This window comes from Oryctolagus cuniculus, chromosome 19, assembly GCF_051225735.1.
Source record: "Oryctolagus cuniculus isolate XC-2025 breed Fujian yellow rabbit chromosome 19, ASM5122573v1, whole genome shotgun sequence".
Lineage (NCBI taxonomy): Eukaryota > Metazoa > Chordata > Mammalia > Lagomorpha > Leporidae > Oryctolagus > Oryctolagus cuniculus.
The window spans coordinates 17,319,762-17,345,355 of NC_142885.1; the positions used below are offsets into that span (position 1 = coordinate 17,319,762).

At 64.6% G+C, this 25,594-nt stretch overlaps 1 protein-coding gene across 2 annotated transcripts; it reads right to left on the reverse strand.

Moving 5' to 3' along the window:
- Positions 1-1,516: 1,516 nt before the first annotated feature.
- LIMK1 (LIM domain kinase 1) lies at positions 1,517-24,992 on the reverse strand. Of its 2 annotated transcripts, XM_070064522.2 has the most exons (16): positions 24,709-24,992; positions 23,144-23,240; positions 16,614-16,752; positions 16,265-16,374; positions 14,914-15,120; positions 10,423-10,528; positions 10,166-10,335; positions 9,105-9,288; positions 8,566-8,652; positions 8,216-8,347; positions 6,955-7,014; positions 6,478-6,543; positions 4,160-4,316; positions 2,947-3,002; positions 2,678-2,835; positions 1,517-2,584 (listed from the first exon to the last, which is right to left on the reverse strand). In XM_070064522.2, exons 1-16 carry the CDS (start codon positions 24,761-24,763, stop codon positions 2,422-2,424), a joined length of 1,947 nt encoding a protein of 648 aa, XP_069920623.2. In that variant the 5' UTR covers positions 24,764-24,992; the 3' UTR covers positions 1,517-2,421. The 2 variants fall into 2 exon arrangements, with proteins under 2 accessions (XP_069920623.2, XP_051691402.3); XM_051835442.3 differs by lacking the exons at positions 23,144-23,240; positions 24,709-24,992 and adding an exon at positions 19,024-19,162.
- Positions 24,993-25,594: the final 602 nt, after the last annotated feature.

A 25,594-nucleotide genomic window follows, 5' to 3' on the forward strand; every position in this document is an offset into this window, starting at 1 on the left:
TCACGGGGTTCCAGGCGCGCTCCGTGCGCCGCAGGGGTGGGCTGTGCGGGGTCACGGGGTCCCAGGCGCGCTCCCAAAACCACACTTCCTCTTCCCAGACCTCGGTGCCGGCGGTAGGGAAGCAGAGGGCGAAAGGGGAGGGACTTCCTCCCGCTCGCCTGCGCTGACGGACAGGCAGGAAGTCCGCACCTGCCCCTCCCTTCCTGGGAAACGCAGCCCATCAGCCATCCCAGAGCTGGGTCCGGGGGCGACCCCAGCGGGCCCTCCGGGTCCTGGTATTCGCGTCCAGTGTGGCCCCCTACACTGATCAACAGAACTGGGAGAAGCGATGAGGGGACCTCCCAATCTGGGTTACAGACGACAGCGGCGTTTCTGCTCGGATGCGCAGCTGCCCTGTGGTCTCACCTGGACGATGCTTGCCGCCGGCCAGCATCGGCTTGCTGACCGCGCGCCTCGGCAAGGGGCCCGGACCTGGATCCTCCAGCCGGAGTCGGACCCGCTGCGCACAGCAGCCCCGGGCAGTAACTCAGCACTCTGCAGAGACCCCAGACCCTACCCAAGCTGCTCCCAAATCTTTGATAAACATTCGGGCGATGAGAATTCAAGCTCAGGGATACCTTGTCATGCAACACCAGGGACACTCTCTCCGTGGGGTGGCGGCCCGTCCCTGCAGTCCCCCACCACCACCCAGTGGGCCCCTCGGCATCCACGTTTTGCCACCCCAGGGATTTCCCACACTTGTAGGACCAAGCCCTGCAGTAAATCCACTCTGAGCACATGGAGAATAAATGCAGCACAGCCACGCCGCCTCTGGACGTGAACCCTGGGCTGAGGTCAGGCGCTCTCGTGCCCTCCACGACCCCGGTCTGCCCCCCAGACTCCTGGGGGGGGGGGCGGCAAACAGCTTGGCACAGCTAAGACAACGCTTGGGATGCCCACCCATCGCTGATGCGCACCCCGGGAGGCAGCAGGTGCCGGTCCCTGCCACCCACGTGGGAGACCCAGATAGAGTTCCTGGCTCCTGGCTTTTGTCTGGTTCAGCCCCAACCACTGCAGCTGAAGTAGGCAGGCATACAGGTTAAAATTGATCAGATTTGTGAACCGGAAGACCACGCCTTCGCCACGCCCCTGTGTGACCTCATTCCCCTACCTGGCCACACCTGGGTGCCCACGAGCCAATCAGGTTAATTAACCACTCCTCTTTGGAAGTGGGTTAAAAGCCGGGCTACGGGCCGGCGCCGCGGCTCACTAGGCTAATCCTCCGCCTAGCGGTGCCGGCACACCGGGTTCTAGCATTTCTAGGGAACTTGAAAAGGCCACATTTCAGTGTAAATTTAAGGGGGTCTTCTCCGATTTCACAGCCACTCGGGGAGTGAACCAGCCGATGGAAGACCTCCACCACTTTCACATAGATAGAAATCAAACCACTTCAAGAAAATCAACCAAATGTACCACTCCTTTCTGGATCACTTCCCCGCCCCTCCCCGCCCCCATTCATGGCACCGCAGGACCCGCGTGGGGAGCACAGAATTTATTTCGCTGTTCCCAGCCTGGGTTTTGTTCTTGGACGGCATGGTGCCCGGATGGAAGCGAGCGTCCCCCGGGGGGGCCTGTCCGGAATGTTCTCCAGGCTCAAAGTGCACGGAGAAGGCTTCACAGTTTTAATACTTCCGAGACGCTCAACTGAGGCAAAGTGACAAAATGGCCCTCCCGCCGGAAAAAAAATAAACCCCCTAAGCCCCCGGCAGCTGCTGCTGCTGCAGCCGTTATGAAAAAATAATACAAACTCTTCTTAAAAAATAGATTACACAGAAAGAACCCAGAGGACAGGGCCGCGCGGGGAGAGGGGTAGGGGCCTCCGGGGGATGAACCTCAGGGGCGGGGCTGCTGGTGGACAAGCCCCGCCCCCAGGGCCTGGCCGCTCCCTCCCGCGCCCCCCACCTCCCTCCAGGGACCCCGCTTCACCCTGAGGCCTGGTACCTGCTTCCCACGAAAGTGGCTTTGATACAGAAACGAAAAAGGCCCAAAGCAGGAGGGGGTGGGGTGGGAGTGCTGCCTGGCCAGGGGGCGTTCCCGTTTCGCCCCCAGACCCCTCCCTGCTGCGGAGGAGGCCACCCACCGCGATACGCAGGCCTCTCCTCCCAGCCCAGCCTCGGAGGAGCTGGGTCGGGCGCAGCGCGCAGTTAGGCCAGGACGACCCCCGGCCCATGCAGGGAGAAGCTAGGGCGGCCCCACCAAGGCAGAGGTAAGGCGGGGCGGGGCAGGGGCAGGCGGGCGTGAGGTCTGTGGCTGGCAGGGAGAAGGCAGGGCAGGGCCTGGCTCGGGGCAGAGGGGAGCTGCACACGGGGCCGCCTCCTCGGAGAGATCTGGGGTGGGCGGACTGCCTGGCGGCGGGGGCAGGGGCAGCTGGGTGGGCCGGGCTCAGTCAGGGACCTCAGGGTGGGCAGGCAGTCCGCTCTCGCCGCGCCGGTACGTTTCCCAGAATCCCCTGTCCAGCTGCTCCAGCTGCGCACCCAGGGGCAGGTGGCCCGCCAAGTGCATGTGCAGGGTCTCCAGCCACTGTTCCAGCTTCGTGAAGGAGGGCCTGGGATGACAGGCAGGGCGGCCGCTGGGGCGGGCTCTGCGGGGGGCGGCGCCAGGCCGAGGCCCCGCCCCCACCGCCACCCCCAGGCCTTACCTCTTCTCGGGGTCCAGGTCGCAGCAGCGCACAGTGATGGGGAAGAAGCTCGGGGGGCAGTTCGGGGGGCAGTAGCGGTCTAGGAAGCCTCGCACGTTGAGGCCGAAGTCCATGGTGCGGGGCAGGTAGTCGGGGTCCGCGTTCACGCGCCCGATGATCTGTGTGGCCAGGCGCGGCGGTTAGGCTTCGGGGCTCCCGGCCCAGGAAGGGGGTCTGCAGGGGGTCCCCAGGAGCCTCCCCGGCCTGCAGCTGCCCAACCCGGGACCTACCTCACACAGGACGATCCCAAAGGAAAACACGTCTACTTTCTCGTCGTAGCTGCGGCCTGCAGGAGGGGACGGAGCGTCAGCCAGGGTGGCAGGCCAGGGCCCAGGGTGGCCAGGCCAGGGGAGGTGGGGACACGCCTCACGGGGCTCTGGGTGCAGGCTCCAAGTGGCACTCTGGGAGGTGGGGGGACTCTTGGTCTAGCTTGGCTGTGACCAGCTGCAGGTCTCCAGGGAGGTCACGGACTCAGCGCTGGCCGCGAAACACAACTGGCTCCGGTCCCAGGAACCCTGCCACTGTCACCCTCCAGACAAAGGGGTCTTTGCAGATGGAAGGAGCTGTGATCAGCTGGGGGGGGGGGAGCTACTGCGGCACCACCTGCAGAGCTGGCATGCCATATACATCCACTTCCAATCCAGCTCTCCGCTAATGCACCTGCGAAAGCAGTGGAAGATGGCCTAAGGCCTTGGGCCCCTGCACCCCCGCGGGAGATCCGGAAGAAGCTCCTGGTTGTTGTGGCCATGTGGGGAGTGAACCAGCAGATGGAAGATCTCTCTCTGCCTCTCCCTCCTTGTAATTCTTTCTTTTTTTTTTTTTTTAAGATTGATTTATTATTTGAAAGAGTTACACAGAGAGAGGGAAAGGCAGAGAAAGAGGGGTCTTCCAACTGATAATTCACTCCCCAATTGGCCATAACGGCCGGAGCTGTGCTGATCTGAAGCCAGGAGCCAGGAGCTTTCTCTGTGTCTCCCACACGGGTGCAGGGGCCCAAGAGTTTGGGTCATCTTCTACTGCTTTCCCAGGCCACAGCAGAGAGCTGGATCAGAAGTGGAGCAGCCGGGACTCGAACTGGCGCCCACATGGGATGCCGGTGCTTCAGGCCAGGGCGTTAACCCGCTGTGCCACAGTGCCGGCCCCTATAATTCTACCTTTCAAATCAATAAATAAATCTTAAAAACAACAATAACAACAACAAAAAACAGTGTGGCCAGGCAGGGGAGGCCACGGCTGCCCCAGAAATTCAGTACAAGCCGGAGCTGGGAGAGGCAGGGGGCGGCGTCTCCCTGGAGCTTCTGGAAGGAGTGTGGTTTGGTCTGGCTGCTGGGAGCGAGGCTGCACTTCTGAACCCCGGGGCGACAGGGAAATTGGTTATGGAATCGCAGAGTGTGTGGCCTGTGCCACTGTGCCCAGGCCCCGCCCCCAGGGGAGGGGCCTCACCATTGATCATCTCGGGCGCCATCCAGTACGGGTTGCCCACCACGGTGTAGCGCTTCTTGCGGTCTGGCTTCTTGAGGCTGCGCAGGTCCTCGGCCTGATTCTTCTCATCCACCATGAGCCGTGCCAGCCCGAAGTCGGCCACCACCACGTTCTTGTTCTGGGGACGGGGCAGGCAGAGGCGCGCTGGGCCACGGCCCTGACACTGCCCACCAAGCCTGCTTCCAGCTACGATCTGCCCTGGAGGCTGGCACAGGGTGGGGACCCCTTCGGGCCCCGGCCTGCTCGTGCTTCCTCCACCTCCCCAGGCCCGGCAGGGGGCACACCCACAGGCCACGGAGCCCTGGCACCTGCGAGACGGGAGTGGGGGCACTGGAGCAGCCCCCGCTCGGATCCCTGGGACCTGTGAGCGTGCCATCTTCCATGGACACATGCAGAGGCCACTGAGGGTCTTGGCAGACAGGGATTAGCCCTGGCCAGAGGGAGCTGGAGGACCCACAGCCAGGGACCAGCCAGTGGCTGGAACTCCGCATGGAGACCCCGTCCTAGGTGTGGTGGGTCACGCATTTTACCTTTCTGCCAACCACCTGGTGACGTGGGTGCTATTTTTAATCCCCACGCGACAGAGAAGGCGACCCATGCCCAGAGAGGCTAAGGAAGCCACCCAAGGCTACCCAGCTGGTCAGGGGCAGGGCTGGGATCCCACGCCGGGCCTCTGCAGCGTGGGGTCTGAGGGCACCCCAGGGCCCTGCCCGGACCTCTCTGTACAGGATGAGGCACTGACTGCTGGCTCAGCCCAGCCAGACGGAACCCTGGGAGATGAGGTCAGGGGGCTGAACAAGTGCTCTGTGGGTCCTGGGGCTGACTCCCAGCCCCAGGGTGGGCTGCTGTTGCGTGGACACCAGGAGGATGAGTGGGGGGGGGCCTAGCCAGGTGGGGGTTAGGAGCCGGCTCTTCTGCAAGGGAGGTCCGGAGCTGCTTGTGGCAGTGACACACGGGAACGCGGCCGGCCTGCTTTGGCCGCGGGGGCTGTCTGGCTGTGATCCCAAGTGGAAGCTGGGTCAGGAGGTCCTAGGCCATCCTCTCCACACCGGGCAGTGCTTCTAAGAGGCCAATGTCCCTTGGGGACTGTGCGAGAGCCGGTCCTGCCCCACCCCTTCCAGAAGATGGGGGGGCGGGGCTCCAGGGCAGGCACTGGACGCTCAGAGCCAGCGCTCTGGCTGTGAGGGATGGCTTTGGGGACTGGAGGGCTCATGGCTCCGGACTCTCAAGGGGTGGAGGTTGTGAGGGTCCGGGCTGGGCCTGCAGGGACTCCCTTCCGGGCAGTGTGCAGGCACCCACTGGGAGGCCTGGGAGACCCAGCCTCGCCCACCGCTCACTGCCTGCAGGCCACCACCCACAGCCTGCAGGCTCCCAGAGCTTTCTGACCGCCACCTGGACTCATCCCGTGCTGAGCTTCCTGTCTCAGGGCCTTTGCACGTGCTGCTCCCTTCCCTTGCAACTCCCTGTACTGCCCTCCCCGCCACGCTGGGTCTCATGGCCCTGAACTGTGGTGAATAACAGTGTCCCCGCCCCCACTTCCCATCAGCAGTGAGCTCACTCAGAAAGGGGCCTTTGCCTATGGGGCCCCGGGGGTCCAGACGGCCGCGGGAACAACGGGGAGGCAGAGGCAGGAGCGGTGTGGGGGGTGCATTGCCAGCAGCCGGCACCGAGGCGAGCGACATGTGAGCCCAGAGCTGCCAGAAGGAACCAGCCCTGGCCACCCCTTAGCTGTTGACCCGAGCTCTCATAGCTCCTCCTCCTGTGGTTGAAGCTGTCGGGTCTGCGGGACTTGAGGCCGGCAGCCCTGGGACCGAATCTGCCCCCTCCCAGGCTGGGTGAGGCGACTCCTGCCCCCTTGAGCACCACCTCTCAGACCCGGCTCTCTGCCTCCACCCCCCAGATCTGCCTCTTGCAGGAAGCCTGCCCTGACCACACCAGCCCACACACTACATCCTCCGCACACTCTGGCCCAGCCCGAGGCCACCTTGCCCTGGGCTGTGCTCTGTGAGGCTACGTTCCTGGGCCCTTACAGCCGACGTGTCTCTAGGCACCCTCCCCCGGGAACAACCCAGGGTGCTGACGGCCCCGAGGGTCACAGCCACAGTGTGAGTCCACCGCAGAACCAGGGCTTGAACCCAGGTCCACCCACCTTTGACCTTGAGCTGCTTCCCCATAGGCTCTCCCCAGGTTGCAGCTGCGGGGCCACCCAGGGGCCCCCGGGTCAGGGATGGCTCCTTGGCTCCTGCCGACGACCCCACCCCGGCCCGGCAGCGGCTCACCTCTCGGACCAGGCAGTTGTGCGAGTTGAGGTCCCGGTGGATGATATTCATGGAGTGCAGGTAGGCCTGGGAGGGAGAGGGCACAAAAGTCGGGGGGGGCAGCCACGCCGAGGGGCCCCTCCCCAGTGAGCTGTGGCCCTGTCCAAAGCTGCCTTGTGGGTTGCTTTGTTCGTTTTTAAAAAATTTACTCCAGAGGTGGAGAAACACAGAGCTTCCCCTCCCCACCATCCACTGGTTCAATCCCTAGCTGGGCCGGGGCCGGGGCCGGGGCCGGGAGTTGAGAACTCCATCCAGGTCTCCCATGTGGGTGGCAGGGACCCAAGTGTGGCCTGCAGGGGTGCACATTAGCAGGAAGCTGGAGCCAGGGGGCAGAGCCAGGCGCTCACCCATCCTAACCATTAGGCTAATGCCTGCCCGCCTGTGGAAGCTCAGGACAGCACAGCCTTCGCGAGTGGGGCTGGGCCCCGGCCCACTCACCATCCCTGATGCGATGTCCTTGGCGAAGCTGACCCTCTGACTCCACGGGTACTGGCTGTCCTGGGGGTGCAGAGAGAATGGCCAGGACGGAGCCCGGCCGGGAGTCGTGTGAGAGACAGATGTAAGGGGCAGGTGTCCCCACGCCCTCCTGTGCCCTTGGCCGTCTGCCTCTAGGGGGCGAGTGTGAGCAGCTCCAGGCGCCCTTGACCTCCAGTCAGGTTTCCTCTAGAGTCCCCAGCCAGCACCCCCTCCCCCCACCCCGGCAGTGTAAGACCCTCCCGTGGCCTCTGGCCTCTGTGGGGGGGACACAGCACCTGCACCCCTAGGACACCCACACCTGGGGCCCTCAACTCCCTCGTCTGCCGAGGGGCAGAACCCGTGAAATCTCCTGGTGGCTTCCAGAGGGCATAATGCCGTCATAATGCCTAGGGCAAGGGCAAAGTCAAGGTCGTGCCAATGGCTGGTGTGACCTCCTGTCATCTGAGGGACAAGGACAAGGGAGAGAGGTGTGCACGTGCTTAGGACATCCCCCCCCCCCCCAATATTTCTGATCCATAGTTGGCCAGATCCAAGTACTGGCTAGTACTTGTCCTCCACGAATCCACTGCCTTTCAAGTTTTGCAACGGGAACAGGCAGAGGGGAGGGCCTGGTGACGTCACTCCTGCAGAACAGGGCTCCGGGCGCGAGCCATCCTTCTCTGATCCCCTCCCCTGGCAACGGGAGGGAACAAGGAGGAGCCGGCAGGAACAGGACCCCTCATGAGAAGCGACAGCCCTTGGGAGCCCGCAGGAGTCGAGGTCTCTCTGGGTCTCAGGGTGGGGCCAGGCCTTGTCCCACGGGATGAGTGACGGATGGCTCCGGCCAACCATTTGTTTTTCTGCGTGTAGATCTGCATGTTCAGCCAGACCCTCAAACTGACACATCTTATGGCCCGTGTTAAAACAGTGAAAATAATTTTGCTTTGCAGCAAATCAAGTAAAGGCCCATGCATGGGCTGTAACGGCCAAGGTACCTCTCTCACCAGGTGTTCTGCCCACAGCAGGTGCAGCCAGCTCGGGCTTCTCCAGGTCAGGCCTGAGGCCCACTGGATGGCTAACCCCACACAGTCCGTGCGTCCCCTTGGTGACACTGCTGGCTTCTCTGTGGCCCAGGCTTCTCCCGGCTTGCAACGGAGTGGGCAGCTCCCCCGCCCGGCTCAGAGGCAGGGCCTCTGGGACCCCAGGGCAGAGCTCCGGAGACCCGGGCTGCCAGGGCACTCACCATGCTCTTGATGAGGGCCCGCAGGGTGCCGCCCTTGATGTACTCCGTGATGAAGTTGAGCCTCTTGTCCTTGTACAGCACCCCGATGAACTTGAGCACGTTGGGGTGCTCCAGGCAGCGCATAACCTTGACCTGACAGGGGACACACAGGCTGGGCCCAGCCGGGGTCTCCTCCTGCCTCCCGCATCCCAGCAGGGGCCACACCCAGTCCCAGAGACTGTGCCCCAGTGCCCCGGTGCCCCGGTCCCTTGGCCCCCACCACCCCTGGCTGGGGCCGCCACACTCTTGGCCAGGGCTGCTCCCCTCCCCTCCCCCAGCAGGGGCAGGGCCCCCGGCCTGGCGCCACCGACCTCCTTGAGGAACGTCCTCTGGGTGTCCTCGTCGAAGCGGATCAACTCCTTCATCACCATCACCTCGCCCGTCTCCCGGTGTGTCACCTGTGTGGGGGACAGTGTGGTGGTGGCATGTCTCAGGGCAGGCGTGGGCTCTGGGGAGCCCCACCCCGACCCTGGGACTGCTGGGGAGATGAGAGGCACTGTGGGGCTCTTCTGGGTGGGGAGTCCCCACCCCTGGACAGTCAAGGACACTGAGCCCAGCACGGCCCGAGGCCACCCAGCCGGCAGGGAAGGGGGCTGCGGGTGCTTGGGTTCAGTTCTCCTGGCTCTGCCCCCTGGAGTTGGGACAGCAGCTCAGCCAGGGACCAGGGACAGCTGGTGACACAGGCAGGTGACGTCAGGGCCAGGATGGCTCCTGTCCCGGCTTGGGGCGGGCAAGCACCTGGATATCAGCAGGCTTAGACCCTGGGGACAGGACTGCAGGGTCAGCCTCCCGTCCCCCTGCTGGGCTCCAGAAGGCCCCTGGAGCCCCGGCCTGGCTGCCCGCCCCGTACCTTGATGGCCTGGCCGAAGCAGCCTTTACCCAGCACCTCGCCGTGGATGAGGTCGGACGGCCGGAAGATGCGGTGCGGCCGGCAGACCGCACGCAGGGACTCCGAGCGGCCCAGGTCCCTGTGCTGGGAGGCAGGCGAGCCCAGTGAGCCGGCCCCCGGGGACCTGTCGATGCTGCAGCTCCTCCTGGGGAGACACGGAGTGCCCAGTGCCACGGGGTGGGGGTGGGGGGCAGGCTCCGCCCCTTCCTCCTGCCAGACCCCCTCCCTGCCCCAACCCTGTCTGGGAAGGGGTGGCACAGCTCTGCCCTCCAGGACAGTGTCGTGGCTGCTTGCTTGTCCCACCCGCGCACCGGCCCCAGCCCTGCTCCACCCTCCTGTCTGAGGCCCACCACAGGGCTTGGTGCCCCTGGTGGAATGTTTGGCCTCGGCCTCCTGTGCCTGGTGGCCCTAGGTTGGACGCTGCCTCCCAATGCATGGGGACAGAGGCAGACACCTTGTCTGACATAGAAACGCCACACAGAGGCAGCCCTACATGGTGGCCTGCGCTCCAGGCAAACGCAGGCAGGAGGGAGGCAGGTCTCTAACCTCACTGTGTCTCAGGCTGTCACCCCAGAAGGCCCCACAGTTGGGGAGAGGTCAGGACTGCCCCTGGGTTCTTCCTCATGTCCCTCTGCCTCCTCCCCAGGTTCAACAAGCTGGGGGACCCTTGGCACCTGCTGCCTGAACCAGTGTACTGTCTCTGGCCTCGAGTGTCCCACCCCATGCCCCCTCCGCACAAGGAACCAGAGTGGTGTCTGTGAGACCTGTCACTTTGCTGCCACACCGCCGGTGGAGGGGCTGCCACGGACGGGACCCCGTCCCCAGCCACACCCTTCACCCTGACCCCGTCGCCGGCTGCTCCCTGAAGCCAGGACGTGGGTCCTCCCTGGACACCTCTGCAATTCTCTCAGCTTCCTGCTTCTCAGTACCTGTCCTCTCCCCCGTCCCTGGCATCCCCGGGGAGGCCGTGGGACCCAGCACCGCGGCTGTGCCTGGAGACACCGAGACACAGGTTCACTTACAGCACGGGTTTCTGCCGGGGGGAGCTGCCCGCCTCCCCGCCGGGAGTGTGTGCAGCTGGGGAGCCCAAGGGGCTGGGCTCAGGCCCCAGCCCGTGGCCCAGCGAGTCGTGGGGGTCATGTTCGAGCGTCAGCTGAAGCAGGCGGCTGGTTTCCTGGATCAACAGGTCAATCTGGGGAGAGCAGGAGCAGGGACAGGTGAGACCTGGGCGGGGGGGGGGGGACCACCCCCGACCCGGCCTCTGTCCCGGGCCCCCTACCTCATCCAAGGGCACATTCCGGATGGGAGTGCCATTGATCTCCAGGATCCGGTCTCCCACGTGGATGGAGTTCTTCACATCTGGGCTCATGCAGCCTGGGTCCAGTCTGCAGGCAGAGAGCAGTGATCACACCCATGTCCGCCCTGATCCCCTGGAGCCCCGACAGGAAACCAAAGCCAGGCGGACCAGATGGGGCCAGGCGGCAACTCTCCAGGTCTCTGGTGGGATGAACTCTGCAATCAATTACTGATGTCTGCCGTGGGCGAGAACAGGAGGCAGCTGGCTTGCCGGAAGGCACTTGTCACTCTGTGCAGGAGGTTCAGCTGCTCCCATTCAACACAAGGTCACTTCCACCAGGGAGGACAGACCAATCCTTCTAACTGCCTGCCATGCTCCGGGCGGAGACTGGCCCAGGACAAGGCTGCACTGGCAGGCGGGCAGGGGTGCGGTTGGGGGTGGGTTGCAACTTGCCCAGAGCCCCAGCTGCAGGGTGCAGCTGGCGACGGTGCCCTGGGGTACATGATGCTAAGCTAGCTCACAGACTGGCCCGTGTGCCACCCTCACTTGCTGCTTTTCTGTCTCGGGCGTGAATTATCTGGTTTTCATTCTGTCTCACGGAAGCCTTTGCAGGAATGTCCTGGGGTTGGGGGGAGAGTGTGGGAGCTTTAAGAGAAACAGATGCGTGGAAACTTCCCTAGGCAGAGTCTTCTCACCGGGGGGCGGGAGGGGGGGAGCCCATGGGGACAGCAGGAAGCGTGGGGCCAGATCTCGGTGGGTTCACAGCCACCGTGCAGTCGCGGATCACCGGCAAGGAATGCTAAGGTTGCCTGGCTGTCGGGGCCCAGGGCATCTGCAGACCGGATGGGGGCCGGCACTGTGGCATAGCAGGTAAAGCCACCGCCTGCAGTGCCAGCATCCCACATGGGCGCCGGTTCGAGTCCCAGCTGCTCCTCTTCTGATCCAGCTCTCTGCTATGGCCTGTGAAGATGGACCAGGTCTTTGGGCCCCTGCACCCATGTTGAAGATCTGGAAGAAGCTCCTGGCTCCTGGCTTCGGATCAGCCGAAGCCATCTGGGGAGTGAACCAGCAGATGGAAGACCTCTCTCTCTGCCTTTCAAATAAATAATTTTTTTTTAAAAGCTCACAGATGGCTTACTGATTACAAAGGGTTGAAAATCCTTTAGGGTTGAGAAAAATGAACCAAGGAACTGAGGCTACCCTCCCCGATGGAGGGCGCGCTGATGTCACGCGGCTCCTGGCAAGACAGCCCCTACATGCGCAGGATCGGGCTAAGAGGCAGCGGCTCAGTCTACCGCCAGCGGACACGGAGGAAGGCCGCGGACAGACGTCCGGCTTCACCACTGACCCGGATACTCAAGGTCACGGAGGGCAAAGCTGAGCAACCGCTGGAGACCCAGAGAGGCTGCGGAGCTGCAGAGGCGCTGAGGACGAAGCACAAGGCTGGAGCTGCCTGGATGGGGACCGGGGACCCTGCCACGGAGGGAGAGGACAGCCGCAACCGGCAAAGCCTAAACGCGGAGTGGCAGCTCCATAACAGTATCCATGCCAGGTCTCCTAAATGTGAAGTTACGTAAGAGCGTGCCCTGGACTTTAGCAGACCATCTACAGCATTTGCAGGGTGTGTGTATGTGTGCGGGGTATTCGTATCTGTCTACACAGTCACCCGCTACCCAAGGACACTGCTGTCAGTGACAGGCTGTGTGTGACAGTGGTCCCGGAAGATAACCCCCCAGGACACATGCGCACCGTCTTAGCAGGCCAGTCGGCTCTGTGACCTGAATGCTGATGACGTCACCTGAAGACACGCTTCGATCCACCATGCCTGATCCTGTCTGGTGGGAGACCCCCATCCCCATGCCCAGACAGGGCAGTTTCTTTCTTTTTTAAAGATTTATTTGTTTTACTTGAAGGCAGAGTTACAGAGTGGCAGAGGCAGAAAGAGAGGGAGGGAGGTCTTCCATCCACTGGTTCACTCCCCAGATGGCCACAACGGCCGGAGCTGGGCTGATCCAAAGCCAGGAGCCAGGAGAAGCTTCCTGGTCACCCACGCGGTGCAGGGGCCCAAAGACCTGGGCCATGTTCCCAGGCCATAGCAGAGAGCTGGATCAGAAGAGCAGCAGCTGGGGCTCGAACTGGTGCCCATATGGGATGCTGGCACTGCAGGTGGTGGCTTTACCTGCTATGCTACAGCGCCGGCCCCAATGGCAAAGTTTAAACTTCGTGAACCCAGGCTGGAGTTGCACAGGTCATCAGCGCATGTACCATTTTAGCCCAATTCTCTATCAAGTTCAAGACGAAATGTTGGAAACCAGACTATAGGAGGCCTTTGGCGGCCACGGCTTCCCTTGGAGGCAGCCTTAGGCATCCACCCTGCTAAGGCCGCCAGGGCCGAGGGTCCTAATGCCCTAATGGATGGAACCTTCCTGGATGAAGACTCAAAGGGGTCCACCACGTCCAGTGTGCCTTTGGGCTCCTGACAGACAACCGCTGGACCACCAGATGTGGCCCCACTGCGGTGGGCAGCCCCCCGCAGCTCCTCCTTGCCTCGGCTGGGCTCTCCTGCAGGAGCCCTGCACGGGGGTGGGGGGGTGGGGGGGTGGGTGGGGGGTGGCTTCCTGTCTGCGCACGCGCAAGGCGGCTGTGGCAGATAGAGCGTCCAGCCCACTGTCCCACCTTCCGTCTGACTTCTCGCCAGGGCCCAGGTGTGCTGCCTGGTTACCTGGCAGGCGTGTGAGAAACCTCGGCTCGATGCAGCGCCCATGAGTCAGGGCATTTGCATCTGGGGGTGCCAGTGAAGGCGCAGGACAAAGGTAGGTTTCCGCATCTCGCGCTATCCAGGCGGAGCCCGGTCCACGGAGGGCACAGGAGCTGCTCCGTCGGTCACACGGAGCGCTTGCGACCTGGCCAGCTCTCATCTCCACCCCTGCCGGCACCTCGGGTCTCCTACACGCATTAGAATCCTCGTCAGAACCGCCTGCCTCTTCCACCCTCATCCTTGAAGGGTGTTCTCATAGAGAATTCTGGGTGAAATACATTTGATTGGTGCGCTGACAACAGCACCTCCGGGGCCCGCGCGCTGGCACAGCCGGTTAAGTTGCTGCCTGCCACACCGGCATCCCATGTGAGTGCCGGTTCAAATCCCCGCTGCTCCACTTCCAGCCCAGCTCCCTGCTGATGTGCCTGGGAAGGCAGCGGAGGATGGCCCAAGTGCTTGGGCCCCTGCACCCACGTGGGAGACCCGGATGAAACTCTTGAGCTCCCGGCTTCCACCTGGCCATTGTGGGCATTTGGGGAGTGAACCAGCAGACGGAAGATCTCTTTCTCACTTGTTCTCACTCTCTCTCTCCCTAGCTCTGCCTTTCAAATAAATAAACAAATAAATAAATCCTTTTTTTTTTTTTTAAAGAAGAAATTAGCATCTGATTTCTGGCTCCCACTGTTTGAGAATTCACCAGTCAATCTTTGAAGGTAGTTTCTTCCCCCATGGTTGCTTTGAAAGTCTTTTGTTTTGCTGTGAGTGGAGTCCTTGATGGCTCTGCCTCTGTCTGAGACCCGCAGGGTCAGCCAGCCTGCCTCCCAGGGCCGCCTCTCTCTGGGTCCCCCTCGGTCCTCCCCCCGGGACTGCAGGCTTGTGAGGGCCAGGAGCCCTCCCTCCGGCCCCCGCGTGTCCGTGTCTGAACCTCTCCCACAGCTTGCACCTTGCTGTCCGCTTGGCTTCTCACCGGCTGTCCCCGGCACCCCTCTTACCATGATGTTTCTGTTTCTTGTTATTCGACAGACTTCGTTGACGGGGGTCTAGTCGCTTCTTTTCTTTCCCAAACCTTGTTTGTCCTTTATTTGTTTTAAGGCTAATTTTTTAGGAGACTCCCAGCACCTGGAGGTTTTGCAGGTCTCGCTTGGCCTTCTCCCCTCCATCACGGGGCCTGTCTGCCCCCCCCCCCCCCCCCCCCCGCCCAGGGACTACTGACTACACCACTGCTCATCTGCCCGGGGCCTCTCATTGAAGCAAACGCAGTGGAGCCCACAGGTGGGCTCTCCCCAGGGTGCCCTGCCAAACGTCTCTGAGTTTGCCTGAGGTTTTCTGAGGCACCAGGCAGATGGCTGTGGCTTGGAGACCTGAGTGGATTTGATTCCTCCCCGGCTCCTCCATCTGGGTTCCCATCAACCCAACTTTGTAGGGTCTGCCTCTCATCCACCCTGCTCCCGAGGCCCCCTGGCTTCCCGGGGGCCCACCAGGCTCAGCCCGGAAGCAAAGCCCAGGCTGCCCCAATCTGGCTTAGCCCTGGGCTTCCTCCTTCCTGACCTGTGTACTCGCTGCCCCTCGTACCGCACCTGGTTTTACCTGGCGTTTGATGGTTTTTCATAGGCAGGACCTCCCACACCAGGGACCTGGTATCTCCGTTACCGGAGCTGGCCCTGCCACCCCCCGGGGGTCTCGCCACCTGCCATGGCCACCCGCCAGCCACTCACCCCTGGACGCGCACGGTGTGGGAGTGCTCCGTGCCACAGCCCTGTGGGCCGAGAGGGGGGTCGATGGACACCGAGAGGCCACGTTTGCCATGCGCCGAGGCCGGGATGGACACAAGCGTGACCGTATGGGGCAGGTGGGAGCCGGGGGAGTCGGGCAGGATGTGTTCAATGACGGGGGTCACCACGTTCTGGTAGTAGCAGTGCCCGCTGCAAGAGCCGGCGACAGGGAAACAGTGTCAGGACAGTGTCAGCAGCTCCTCCCCGCCCCCCCACGCCTCCCCGGGGGACTCAGCCGATGGGCGGGGCTGAGAGCAGCTCCTCCCCTCCCCTCCCCCCTCCCCTGGGGGACTTAGCTGATGGGTGGGGCTGAGAGCAGCTCCTCCCCTCCCCTCCCCCCCCTCCCCTGGGGGACTTAGCTGATGGGCAGGGCTGAGAGCAGCTCCCCCTCCCCCAACTTCTCCCCAGAGGGACTTAGCTGATGGGCAGCCCCCCCCACTCCTCCCCTGGGGGACTTAGTTGATGGGCGGGGCTGAGAGCAGCTCCCCCCCTTCCTCCTATGGGGACTTAGCTGATGGGCAGGGCTGAGAGTAGGAAGTGAGCACCCCCCCCACCCCGCTCTGGGGTCAGTCCAGTCTCTGGGATGATGTCCAGTCAGGGAGGAAGTTCTAAGTGCTGAGTAGGGGAGGCTCTCCCGGGTCCTGGGGGAGGGATGTCCTCGAAGCAGGAAGCAGGAGCACCTAGATTATGCGCGAGCCCTGCCCCCTGCCGCTGTTTGCTGAGATGACTCAGGTGGGGGCAGGATGACTCAGGTGGGGGCGGCCGCCACCAGGACAGCCACATGCTGTCAGTCACCCACCCTCGCACCCAGGAAGGGCACCAGAGGCTGGAGGTGACTCGGGCGGCCAATGATTCGATCGCTGCTGACTACACAGCAACACCACAGTGAAAACTCTGCCTGCCCAGGGCGCTGTGGAGGGAGGGGCCGGACCCCAGCCCCAGCACAGTGCCTTCCCGACTTCCGCGAGTCACTCAGCGAAACCTGACAAGGTTGTCGGGGACTGGCTGAGCCGGGCAGCGCCTGTGGGACCCCGGACACGCGGCAGGTGTCTGGCCTGAGGATGGCTTTGTTGGGGACCGTCCTTAATGGGTCCATGCTGGCTTTGGTGGGCGGTACCAGCCAATGCATGGGCCAGAAAGCCGGGCGAGGGCTGCGGCGGCCTCCATGGGACCCCGAGCTCATTTCTACAGTGTGGGGAGAGGGTGGCACGCACGCTTGCCCCTCCAACCTCACCCCGTGGGAAGGGCAGGGGCCCCGGGGGCGGGCCCCGGGAGGGCAGCGTGCGACATTCACCAGTACAGCTTGGAGTGCTCCACCAGCGTGTAGGTGTCCCCGTCGCCGATGAAGGTCCCACACGTCCGACAGATGAAGCACTCGGGGTGATACTTCAGCTCCCCGGCCACCTGGGAGAGGCACGGCCCCATCAGCAGCCGCTTCGGCCTGCACGGAGCTGGTGCCATGGACAGGGCTGGGGGAGGCCAGCCATAGACAGCATGGGGTGGGGTGGGGGGTGGGAGGGGCTCCCAGGGGCAAGGGGGAGAGGCTGGGCAGCCACGCCTTTGAGCGCCCTTGCACAGGCACACAAGCGCCCGAAAGCACCGGAGGGGCTGTGGGCGGGGCTGCGGGCAGGGCGGGGCCTCACCATGACCAGCCCCTTGGTGATGTGCTCGGAGCACCCGTGGCAGGATTCGCCGTAGCGGGCCCAGTAGTCTTTCTTGCAGAACAGCTGCCCATCCTTCTCGTAGTACTGGTGCGAAAGGGAGGCACTGCATTCACAGCACCTGCGTGGAGAGGGCGTGGCTGAAATGTGGGCCCGCCCCCCACACACATCTGGGCCTGGCCACAGTCCAGAGGCACCTGGGCAAGATTGAGGTAAAGGTACGCTCTCTGGGCAGGAGCAGCCTGTGCTGGGGGCACGGGGCTTGGCCAGTGGAGGCAGGGATGGAGTCGTGGCCGCTCAGCAGGGGGCCTTCGTGCAGTGCACGACCCGCACAACTCCCCACCGTGCTTCTGCACTCGGAGGGTCTGGCCCACTGGCTAGCTCCACAGGTGAGGGGTGGTTCTCATCTCAGCCCCGTCTCTTGCTTGCCATGCAAGGCAAACGTCCCAGAGAGGGCAGGCACCAAGCTCCTGGTCACCAGTCAGCAGAGGGAGGGGCGGAAGCTGGGAGCCCAGGATGCAGGGGGTGGGGTGGGGTGGAGCAAACGGCAGGCTTCCCTCCCCCGTCCCCTGTCCCCCCCCCCCAGACACAGGTGGGCATCCGCTCAATATGAACCCGCCAGGATCACGGTCAAGAACCCAGGCCCCAGCTGGGCACCCCGCTTTCCTTCCAAGAGAGGTAGCATCAGGTCCAAGGTCAGGGGACCCCTGCCCCTGGGGTCCTACCAGAAGGCCCGGCAGAGGTGGGAGGGCTGAAGTGACCTCTGGCCTCTAGGTGGTACACAGGAGCTGCACCTGCCTGCCTGGCTTCTCCCCCAAGCAGACCCCGCCGTAGGGTGGGGTCCAGCAGTTCAGCTGGGTGGGGGCGGTCGGCAAATGCAAATATGGGGGAGGGGAATCCTGTGAGCTCGCAGGGGCATGTGCCTCACGTGGTTCTGGACTGTCTGGGCCACAGCAAGGCCATGCAGAGAACAGCCCAGATCTGCTGCGGGTCACATGGTGACAGGAGCACTGGGCTTGATGGGCAGCAGTGCGGGAGGGAGGGAGGGAGGGAGGGAGACAGGAGGATGGGGACCTGGTGAGCCTGCCCCCCACCCCACCCCCACGACTGCAGCTTGCTCCAGGCCTGGGGGTTAATATAGTGGACCTGGGGGGTGGGCAGTGGGGGGTGGAGGGCAGCAGCGAGACAGTGGGTGGGACACTGTCCCTTTAAGAGGATCCACTCAGTTCCCCCATTGTCTGGGAGCCCTGAGGGGCGGGGCTGGGGCTGGAGTGGGAGGGGGAAGCAGCTTCGGAAGCCTGTGGGTGGGGGGTGGTCCAGCAAGGGGGCCTGCAGAGCCTCCCCGCCCCCTTCATGGAGTGGGTGGAGTGGGCCCATGAGGGCCAGGACAGGGCTGTGACGTCAGGGCCACAGCCCAGGGCAGGGGGCGGGCACCTCCGGGTAGGGGAGGAGTCAGGGAGGGGAGGTCCCCGGGGGCACTAACTTAACCCCAGAGGGCCTCCCCTAGGTCCCGTCCTCTCGGCCACCATGGAGGCTCCAGGTGGTCACGCCAGGGGCCCAAGGGTCCCCCCTCTCTGGCGGATGGGGGGTTCGGGGGGGGGGGCAGCCGCCTCCCTCCCTCCCGGCTGAAGATGCTCTTTACCCGCCCAGAAACTCCTCCCCCGCTCCCAGAAAACACTCATCACTCACTGTGACTCACCAGAGGGCTGGGGGGGCAGCGGTGAGCTCTCCCCGGCCCCACGCGTCCCTGCCTTGAAGCCCCCGCTCCCCGCCCCTTTGCAGCCACCACCACCAGCCTGCATCTGCCCCTGCCCACAGGCTAGGCAGCCACCAAGCTGGGCCCTGGAGAGACCCCAGCCAGGGCCGGGCCTGCTCCATGCTGCTCCGGCCCTGGCACCCCCAGAGTGGCTGCAGGAGCCAGGGACCTCTGCGGATGGGAGGCACCCATCAGCCCTCCTAAGGGGTGGCCCCTGTCCTCACAAAGGGTGCCAAGAGGGGTGTGGCCAGGTGGAGGAACTCCTAGGGAAAGGTGTTGCCTGGACCCCTGTACAGACTCCTGGGGGCGAGGTGGGCGGGAGGGGGGAGGTTAACAGCAGCAGCATCCAATCACAGGCTGGAACCCAGTCCTCTCAGGGTGCCCTCTGCACAGGGCCCAACCCCTGGCCTCCAGGGAAGAAGCAAGTGGGGCAGCCAGGCTCCCGGGGCAGCTGCACCGGCAGGGCCGGAAGCCCCGGCAGCTCCCCCTATAGCTGGCCACTGTGAACACAGTTTCAGTTCTGCCTCCCAGCCAGAGCCCAGGTGGGTCTGCCCCTCGCTGGGCCTCCAGCCCCAGGCCTCGCTCAGGGTGGGTAGGGGAGCCCAGCCTCATGCCCGGGGCAGGCTTTCCACTTACTTAGGCCTTCGGAGGCCATGTCTTCTCCGCAAGGCTGAAGCCAGCAGCATCCTCCCAGGCCCACGGCAGCGCAGGGTGGCCTGACGGGTGCTTCCCTGTCCTGCTCAAGGGGCTCGGGATTGGAGGCTGCAGAGGGTGGGGCCAGTGTGGCCACACCACTGGGGAGGAGAACCCCGCAGTGTGGGTGCGAGAGGCCTTGGTCTGAGCCTGCAACAGGAAGCAGCTAGGGCTCTAGTACTCTGCTAGGGCTTCAGTAGTCATGGGGACAGAGGGATCTGACCCGGGCAGGGAGGTGGGGAGGGAGGGAGGGATCCAGGCTCTGACCCGGGCAGGGAGGTGGGGAGGGAGGGATCCAGGCTCTGACCCGGGCAGGGAGGTGGGGAGGGAGGGATCCAGGCTCTGACCGGGCGGGAGGGATCCAGGCTCTGACTGGGCGGGGAGGTGTGGAGGGAGGGATCCAGGCTCTGACCCGGGCAGGGAGGTGAGGAGGGAGGGATCCAGGCTCTGTCTGGGCGGGGAGGTGGGGAGGGAGGGATCCAGGCTCTGACCCCAGCACCAGGCCCTCGGTCGTGTACACCTCCAGAAAGGCTCCTCGCATTCTGCCCTGACAGAGGCACCATGGGCCAGGGCCTTTCTGGGGACAGGGACAGGGCCAAGTTCAAAAGCAGCTGCCTCTTCCTCCGCAGCCCCTTGGGGAATGCAGTCTGACTTCCCAGGGACAGCTTGTCCTCCTTGCTGGCTCCGAGCCGGCCAGCTGCACGTTCAGCCCTCCTTACTCACCAGGGCCGGCCCACCCAGCCTTGGGGGAGCTGCTAGGCCGAGTGGCAGCCTGGCACCCTCTGGGCCTGCCCATAATCTTTCGGGAGGTGGGGCCCCCTCCCTGCACCTGCCCTGCTCAGTGCTCCTGAGCCCAGTCCCTCCCCACAGGCCAGGTGTCAGGAGATGCCTTCCACAGCCCGCTGAGCCCTCTGTTCTCTGGCCAGGCTCCCTCCAGACACCCACCTACCTGGCCCGGCTGACGGCTCTAGCCCACGGGCAGCCTCGCTGTTCCTCCGCTGTGCCGAGCACCCTCTCGCCCCAGGGCCTTTGCATGTGCTCACCCTCTGGAGCCTTTGCTTCCTTCCGCTCTGTGCTTAAGGCGCTCAGTGGCCCCTGGCCCTGCATCTGCTGACTGCCTGGCCAGTCTGCTACAAGGCCAGGGCCCTGTGTAGCCAGGGGCTGAGCTTAGTCCTCACTCTACTCCTCACTCCCAGGGAGACTGGGCAGACCCTTGTGTGTAAAATCCCCTGTGTGTGTGTGGGGGGGGGCTGGTATTTGGCAGGTGCCCCCGGATGGCCTGTGAGTGACTGACCCAGGGACCTATGAGGCTCCACCTGAACAGTCCCCGGAGCCTATGCAGGCCTCGTCAGCTCCCTCCTGCCCAAGCACCCGCAGACGGGCTAGGGGGCCAGGAACCAAGGCCTCAGCGATACAACACGGGCTGGGCTGAGCCCGGCCTTAGAGCCCAGGGCCAGTTGCTGGCCCCCTGCCACGGCGCTGCGATGTTTCCAGAGGGAAACTGGACAGGGCCCGGAGCTCTGAGGGGCCGGCCCCGCTGCCGGCACCTCCTGCCCGGGCAAGCAGCGCCCTTCCACTCCGAGCGGCTTTGCTGACTGTTGTGGAGGGAACATTGGCTTCACCCAGCTTCTGGGGGTTGGTGGGCCGGGAACACGGCACAAGCCGCAGTCTGGGGAGATGACCAGGCCAGGGCAGCCCAAGCGTGCCTTCTCCCTGTGTCCCCCGCCATCTGGGGCCTCACCCAAGGCAGGTGGCTCCCATGGCTGTACTCCCAGCCTGCGCCCCTGTCGCCTACACCCCTTCTCCCTCCCCACCCTAGCGCAGGGCCCTCTAAGTTCTTCCCTGGGTTTCTCTCACACAGCTGCTGTCCGAGTGCCAGTTCCGAGGGTGCGTTCTCTCCCCACTTCCTCCCTGCATGGGGTCCTTCCCCCCAACCCAGCAGCCAGCACTGCCACCATGGCTCCCTCCCACCCTGCCTCCCCCAGAGCCAACAGCCCAGCCCATCAGCCTGCACCCCTCACCCTGCAGCTGCTGCAACCTCCAGCCACCCCCACCCCCAAACCCCACCCAGTGCCTGGCATCTCTGGGCCTGCATTTTCCCTGCAAATGCAGTGCCTCAGGCCGTTATGGCGAGCGCTGAGTGACCAAACAGTCAGAGGGCTCGGCAAATGGCAGCTATCACTACCAAGACAGGCTGTGGGTGTTCCACCTGGCGCCGTGGCAGAGCGGGTTAATCTGCAGCTGCCTGTGATGCCGGCACCCCATGCGGGTGCCAGTTCGAATGCCAGCTGCTCTACTTTAAAAAAAAAAAAAAATTTGAGAAGCAGAGTGACAGAAAGAGGGAGAGACAGAGAGAGAGGTCTTCCATCTGCTGGTTCACTCCCCAGATGGCAGCAACGCTGTAGGCTGTAGCGGGGCCAGGAGCCAGGAGCTTCTTCTGGGTCTCCTATGCGAGTGTAGGGGCCTGAGGGCTTGGGCCATCTTCCACTGCTTTCCCAGGCCATAGCGGAGAGCTGGGTTGGAAGTGGAGCAACCAGGACTCGAACTGGCACCCATATGGGATGCCGGCACTGCAGGCGGCGGCTTTACCCACTACACCACAGCACTGACTCCTGCTCCATTTCTGATCCAGCTCCCTGCTAATGTGCTTGGGAGAGCAGTGGGAGATGGCCCAAGAGCTTGGGCCCCTGCACCCACGTGAGACACCCGAGTAGAGTTCCTGGCTCTCGACTTCGGCCTGCTCCTTGTGGTAAACTAGCGGATGGATGAAAAAGAACTTTCCTCTCCCCCTTCTCTGTCTGTAAATCTTCTAGATAAATACAATACATCCTTTAAAGAAAATGAGTGAACGGATCTTCCTGGCTCCAGGACCCACTGCAGCCGCGCAATGCTGCGACCCGGGGTGGGGGGAATGACCTAAGTCTAAGCGCTCTGCACCGGCTACACAGAGGTCAGGGGTGGGACTTCCCACTCACAGCCTCGCGGTGTCCCGGATTTCACAGATTTCAGACGCACCATCTGCCCTTGCCCAAATCCCAGGCACCCTCAGCCGCCATCCTAGGTCACACCTTGGGACCTCAGGATCCCTGGACCATGGCGCCCGGCCCCTCCCCGCCCAGCCACACCAGGGGGGCTGGCACTCTTCAGCAGCCAGAGGTTCTCATCATTCAGGGCCCTTTTAGGGCAACCCTAACGCTGCCTCCTCCTGCCCACACCCTCGGGCTCCCAGGAAGGTCTCCCTTCTGAGCACCCGAGGCAGAAGCCCAGGGTGCACGCCGCCTGCCTCTGGGGGCCTCATGGGGCCCCCACCTGGGCATCTCACCCGCTGGCTGAAATCCAACCCGCCTCATCCGTAGGTCTGGAATAAGGTCCTGGGTGTCAGTGCGGGGACCCTGGTGGACAGGGAGCCATCAGCTGCACCTTCCTCCTTCATGGCCCGCTCCCTGCCCCACCCCCACCCCTCCTGCTGCTACCCGGAAGTCCTTCCCACTCAGGAAATCTCGAAGGCCTTGAGACCCCTCAGCCTACCCAGAGCTTTCCCCACACCTGGCATCCGTCTCAGGAGGGCCCCCCCGGGATGGGGGACGGGGCTGCAGAGTCGCCAGGGGCTCTACCCCTATTGGCAGCCACGGCCCCAGCCCACTCCCCTCCTGCCCATGGGTGTATGCAGGCTGGGGCTGGCCTCCCTGGCTGTCAGCCTGGGGCCCACTGGCAGTGGCTTGGTTCCTCTCCCCTGGGAGCATGAGCACCCAGAGGTGGAGGCACAGGGCCCTCCAGCCCCCTGCCCCACCTAAGTGCCAGCAGGCCGGGGTCCCCCAGCCATGCATTCAGGCGACGGCAGAGTGAAAATGTAAAAAACCTAAACCATAACCAGCAACATAACACGGCAAACAACGCCTTCCCCAGCGTTTCCCGGGCGTGGGGTGTCTGAAGTCACTCAGAGGCGACTTAGCATGCACAGGACCGCACAGGTCACAGGCTGATTCCTGGCCCCTCTGGCAGGCCTGGCTCCGGGCCACACGGTCCCCGGGGCCGCCCGACCCCTTGCCCAGCCCCGGCCTACCTGAAGCAGTCCGAATGCCAGTCCGCGCTCAGGGCCTGGAGGTACTGGTCGTCACAGATGCTCTGGCCGCAGCTCGCACACACGGGCAGCTCGCTTCCTGCACGGGCGGAGAGGGGATCAGGACGTGCGCTGAGACATGGGAGAGCCCGCGTGCACCTGTGCAGATCCTTGTAGACTTGTGCACGCTTGCCCAGCTCCGGGGTGAGACGAGCGGTGAAAACAGCGCACCGGGGCTGAGTCCAGCAGAGACACTGGCACCCTTACCCAGGGTCTCCGGCCCAGCCCCCCACAAGAGCACCCTTCAACTCGGGGTGAGGCAAGGTGAACGGGGAGAAAAGTCAGCAGTGGCATTTAGATACGGCAGCGCTGAGCCTCTTGTCACAGCTCCCCCCCACCAATCCTTCCCTGCCTACCCAGGGAGAAGGGCTGAGAAGAACCCCGTGAAGGCAGGGACTGGACAGGGCAGTGCTGGTCCTACCCAGATCTTGGCTCTGCCTGGCTGGCCACCAGGCATGCTTAGTCATCCCCAGGACCTGGCACCTCTGGAGCTGGTGGGCCCTGGAAGATGTCCCAGGCCTGACACCCCTCCCCCCATTTACAGATGGGGAGCTGGAGCCCCGGGGTGGGGGTAGGGGGTGCACCTTGCCAGGTGGCACACACAGGCTCCAAGGCCACGGCCTGGCCCCCTGTGAGCACCCAAGCAGCAGGGGCTAGGGTGTGGGGGAAGAGGGGAGCCCGGGGGAGGGCTGGCAGAGCCAGGATCTGCCTTGGGAGCAGGTGCACCCGGGGTGATGGTACAAGGAGAGAAACTCGGGGATGGAGACGCCAGGCCCTGTCCACGTGGACGCCTGCCAGGGAGGTGGGGGGCGGGCTTTGAACCCTAACCACTATGCAGCCAGAGGCCTTGGTCCTCAATGAGGGGGAGGGATTTAAGGGCGGCTAGGTCGCCAGCCATCCTCCCAGCCAAGACTGTGGCCCGCATGGGGCTTGGCGCAGTCGGAGGGAGACGGGTTGGGGGTCCCACAGAGTGGGCCTTTCTGGTCCTCAAGGCATGTCTCGGCTTTCTGCCCGTCAGCCCCCCACCCCGACTCTACAGCAGGGAAACTAAGGCCCAGGGGGTCAGTTTCGGGCTCAAGGTCATGGAGGTGGCCAGGCGCGGGGGCAGCCACTCTAGACCCAGGGAGCGGCTTCCCCCCGCCGCTCTTTCTTCCCAGGCAGGGCCGAAGAGCGGCTCAGCGGTGGCCCCAGGGCGAGGCCCCGGGGGACAGAGCAGAGGCCGGTGCCGGGCCTGGGCCTCCTCGGTGGGGGGTGACCAGCGGTCGGGGCGGGGGAAGAGGTAAGGGAGCAGGGACCCTCAGCCGTCTGGAGCGCAGCCCACCCAGCCCACCGAGGGGAAAGCAGGCGGGACGGCGGCAGGGAGGGGCCTGAGGGCTGCGCCGGGACGAGCTCATCCCCCTGGAGACAGGGGCGCGGCCTCCCGGCAGCCCCGGCCCTGCGCCCCGCGCCCCCCGCCCCCCGCCCACGCGCCCCGCAGCACCCGCGCCCGCGCCCCGCGGCCCGCGCACCTTCCTCTCCCATACGTTCTTCCCTCCAGGTGCAACAAAGTAGCGTCAACCTCATGCACTCGGCGGGGGGCGGGGCCCGGCGGGGCCGGGGCAGGGGGCGGCCGGGCCCGCGAGCTCGCCCACCCGCCGCCGGCCCGGGGAGGCGGAGGCGGGGAGCGCGGGCCGGGCCGGAGGCTCGGGGCTCGCGGCGCCGCCGCGCCGCCTCTCGGACACCGGTTGGGACACCGGCCCCGCGCCGCGGCGGCCCGGGGAGCGCGCGGAGGGGCGGGCCGAGGCGGGGCCTCCGAGCTGCGGCACGGGGCGGGGCCGCGGGCTGGCGGTGGAACTGCCCTGCGCGGCCCCGCCCCTCGGCGGCGGCCCCGCCCCCTGCGGCCCGGCGGCGGCGCTGCGAGCCTGCGCGGCCCCGCCCCCAGCGGCGGCCCCGCCCCTCGGCGGCGGCCGCGCCCCGCCCCGCCCTGCCTGTCCTTTCATTCATCCCTGGTGGGCGACAGCTGTCGCTGGACGCGGCGAGGCTGCGCAGCGGGTCAGGGCTGCACAGCCCAGATGGGGCGGCCCGGGGAAGGGAGGGTGTAGAAGCCCAGAGAAGGGGCTGCGGGCTCCCCACAAGGAGCCCCTCTGTTGCAAGCCAGCTGGAGGCCGGGAGCGCAGAGCTGAGCTGGGGGAGGCCTGGGCGACCCGCGCTCGCTGACCCCATCCACTCTGGAAGGCAATGGCCCCGGGTGGCGGGTCCTTCCAGGCTGCCCAGGGCGTCCGGACAGTGGACAACACTGTCTCCCCTCGTCCCTCCTCCCACTTGGTCCTCATTGCCCAGGAAGCTGTGAGCCATCCAGCCCCAGGGCACCCAGCTGACAAGAGGCAGAACTAGGCCAGGCCCGGGCTCCACCCT

What these genes read in the sequence shown, in the direction of transcription:
- LIMK1 (XM_070064522.2), bottom strand. Translation starts at nt 24,763, where the DNA reads ATGAGGTTGACGCTACTTTGTTGCACCTGGAGGGAAGAACGTATGGGA. An exon ending in GGGCCCTCATCAAGAGCATG is followed by an intron (nt 7,015 to 8,215) that starts GTGAGTGCCCTG and finishes CTGCACCCCCAG; the next exon opens with GACAGCCAGTACCCGTGGAG. An exon ending in ACAACTGCCTGGTCCGAGAG is followed by an intron (nt 4,317 to 6,477) that starts GTGAGCCGCTGC and finishes CCCCGTCCCCAG; the next exon opens with AACAAGAACGTGGTGGTGGC.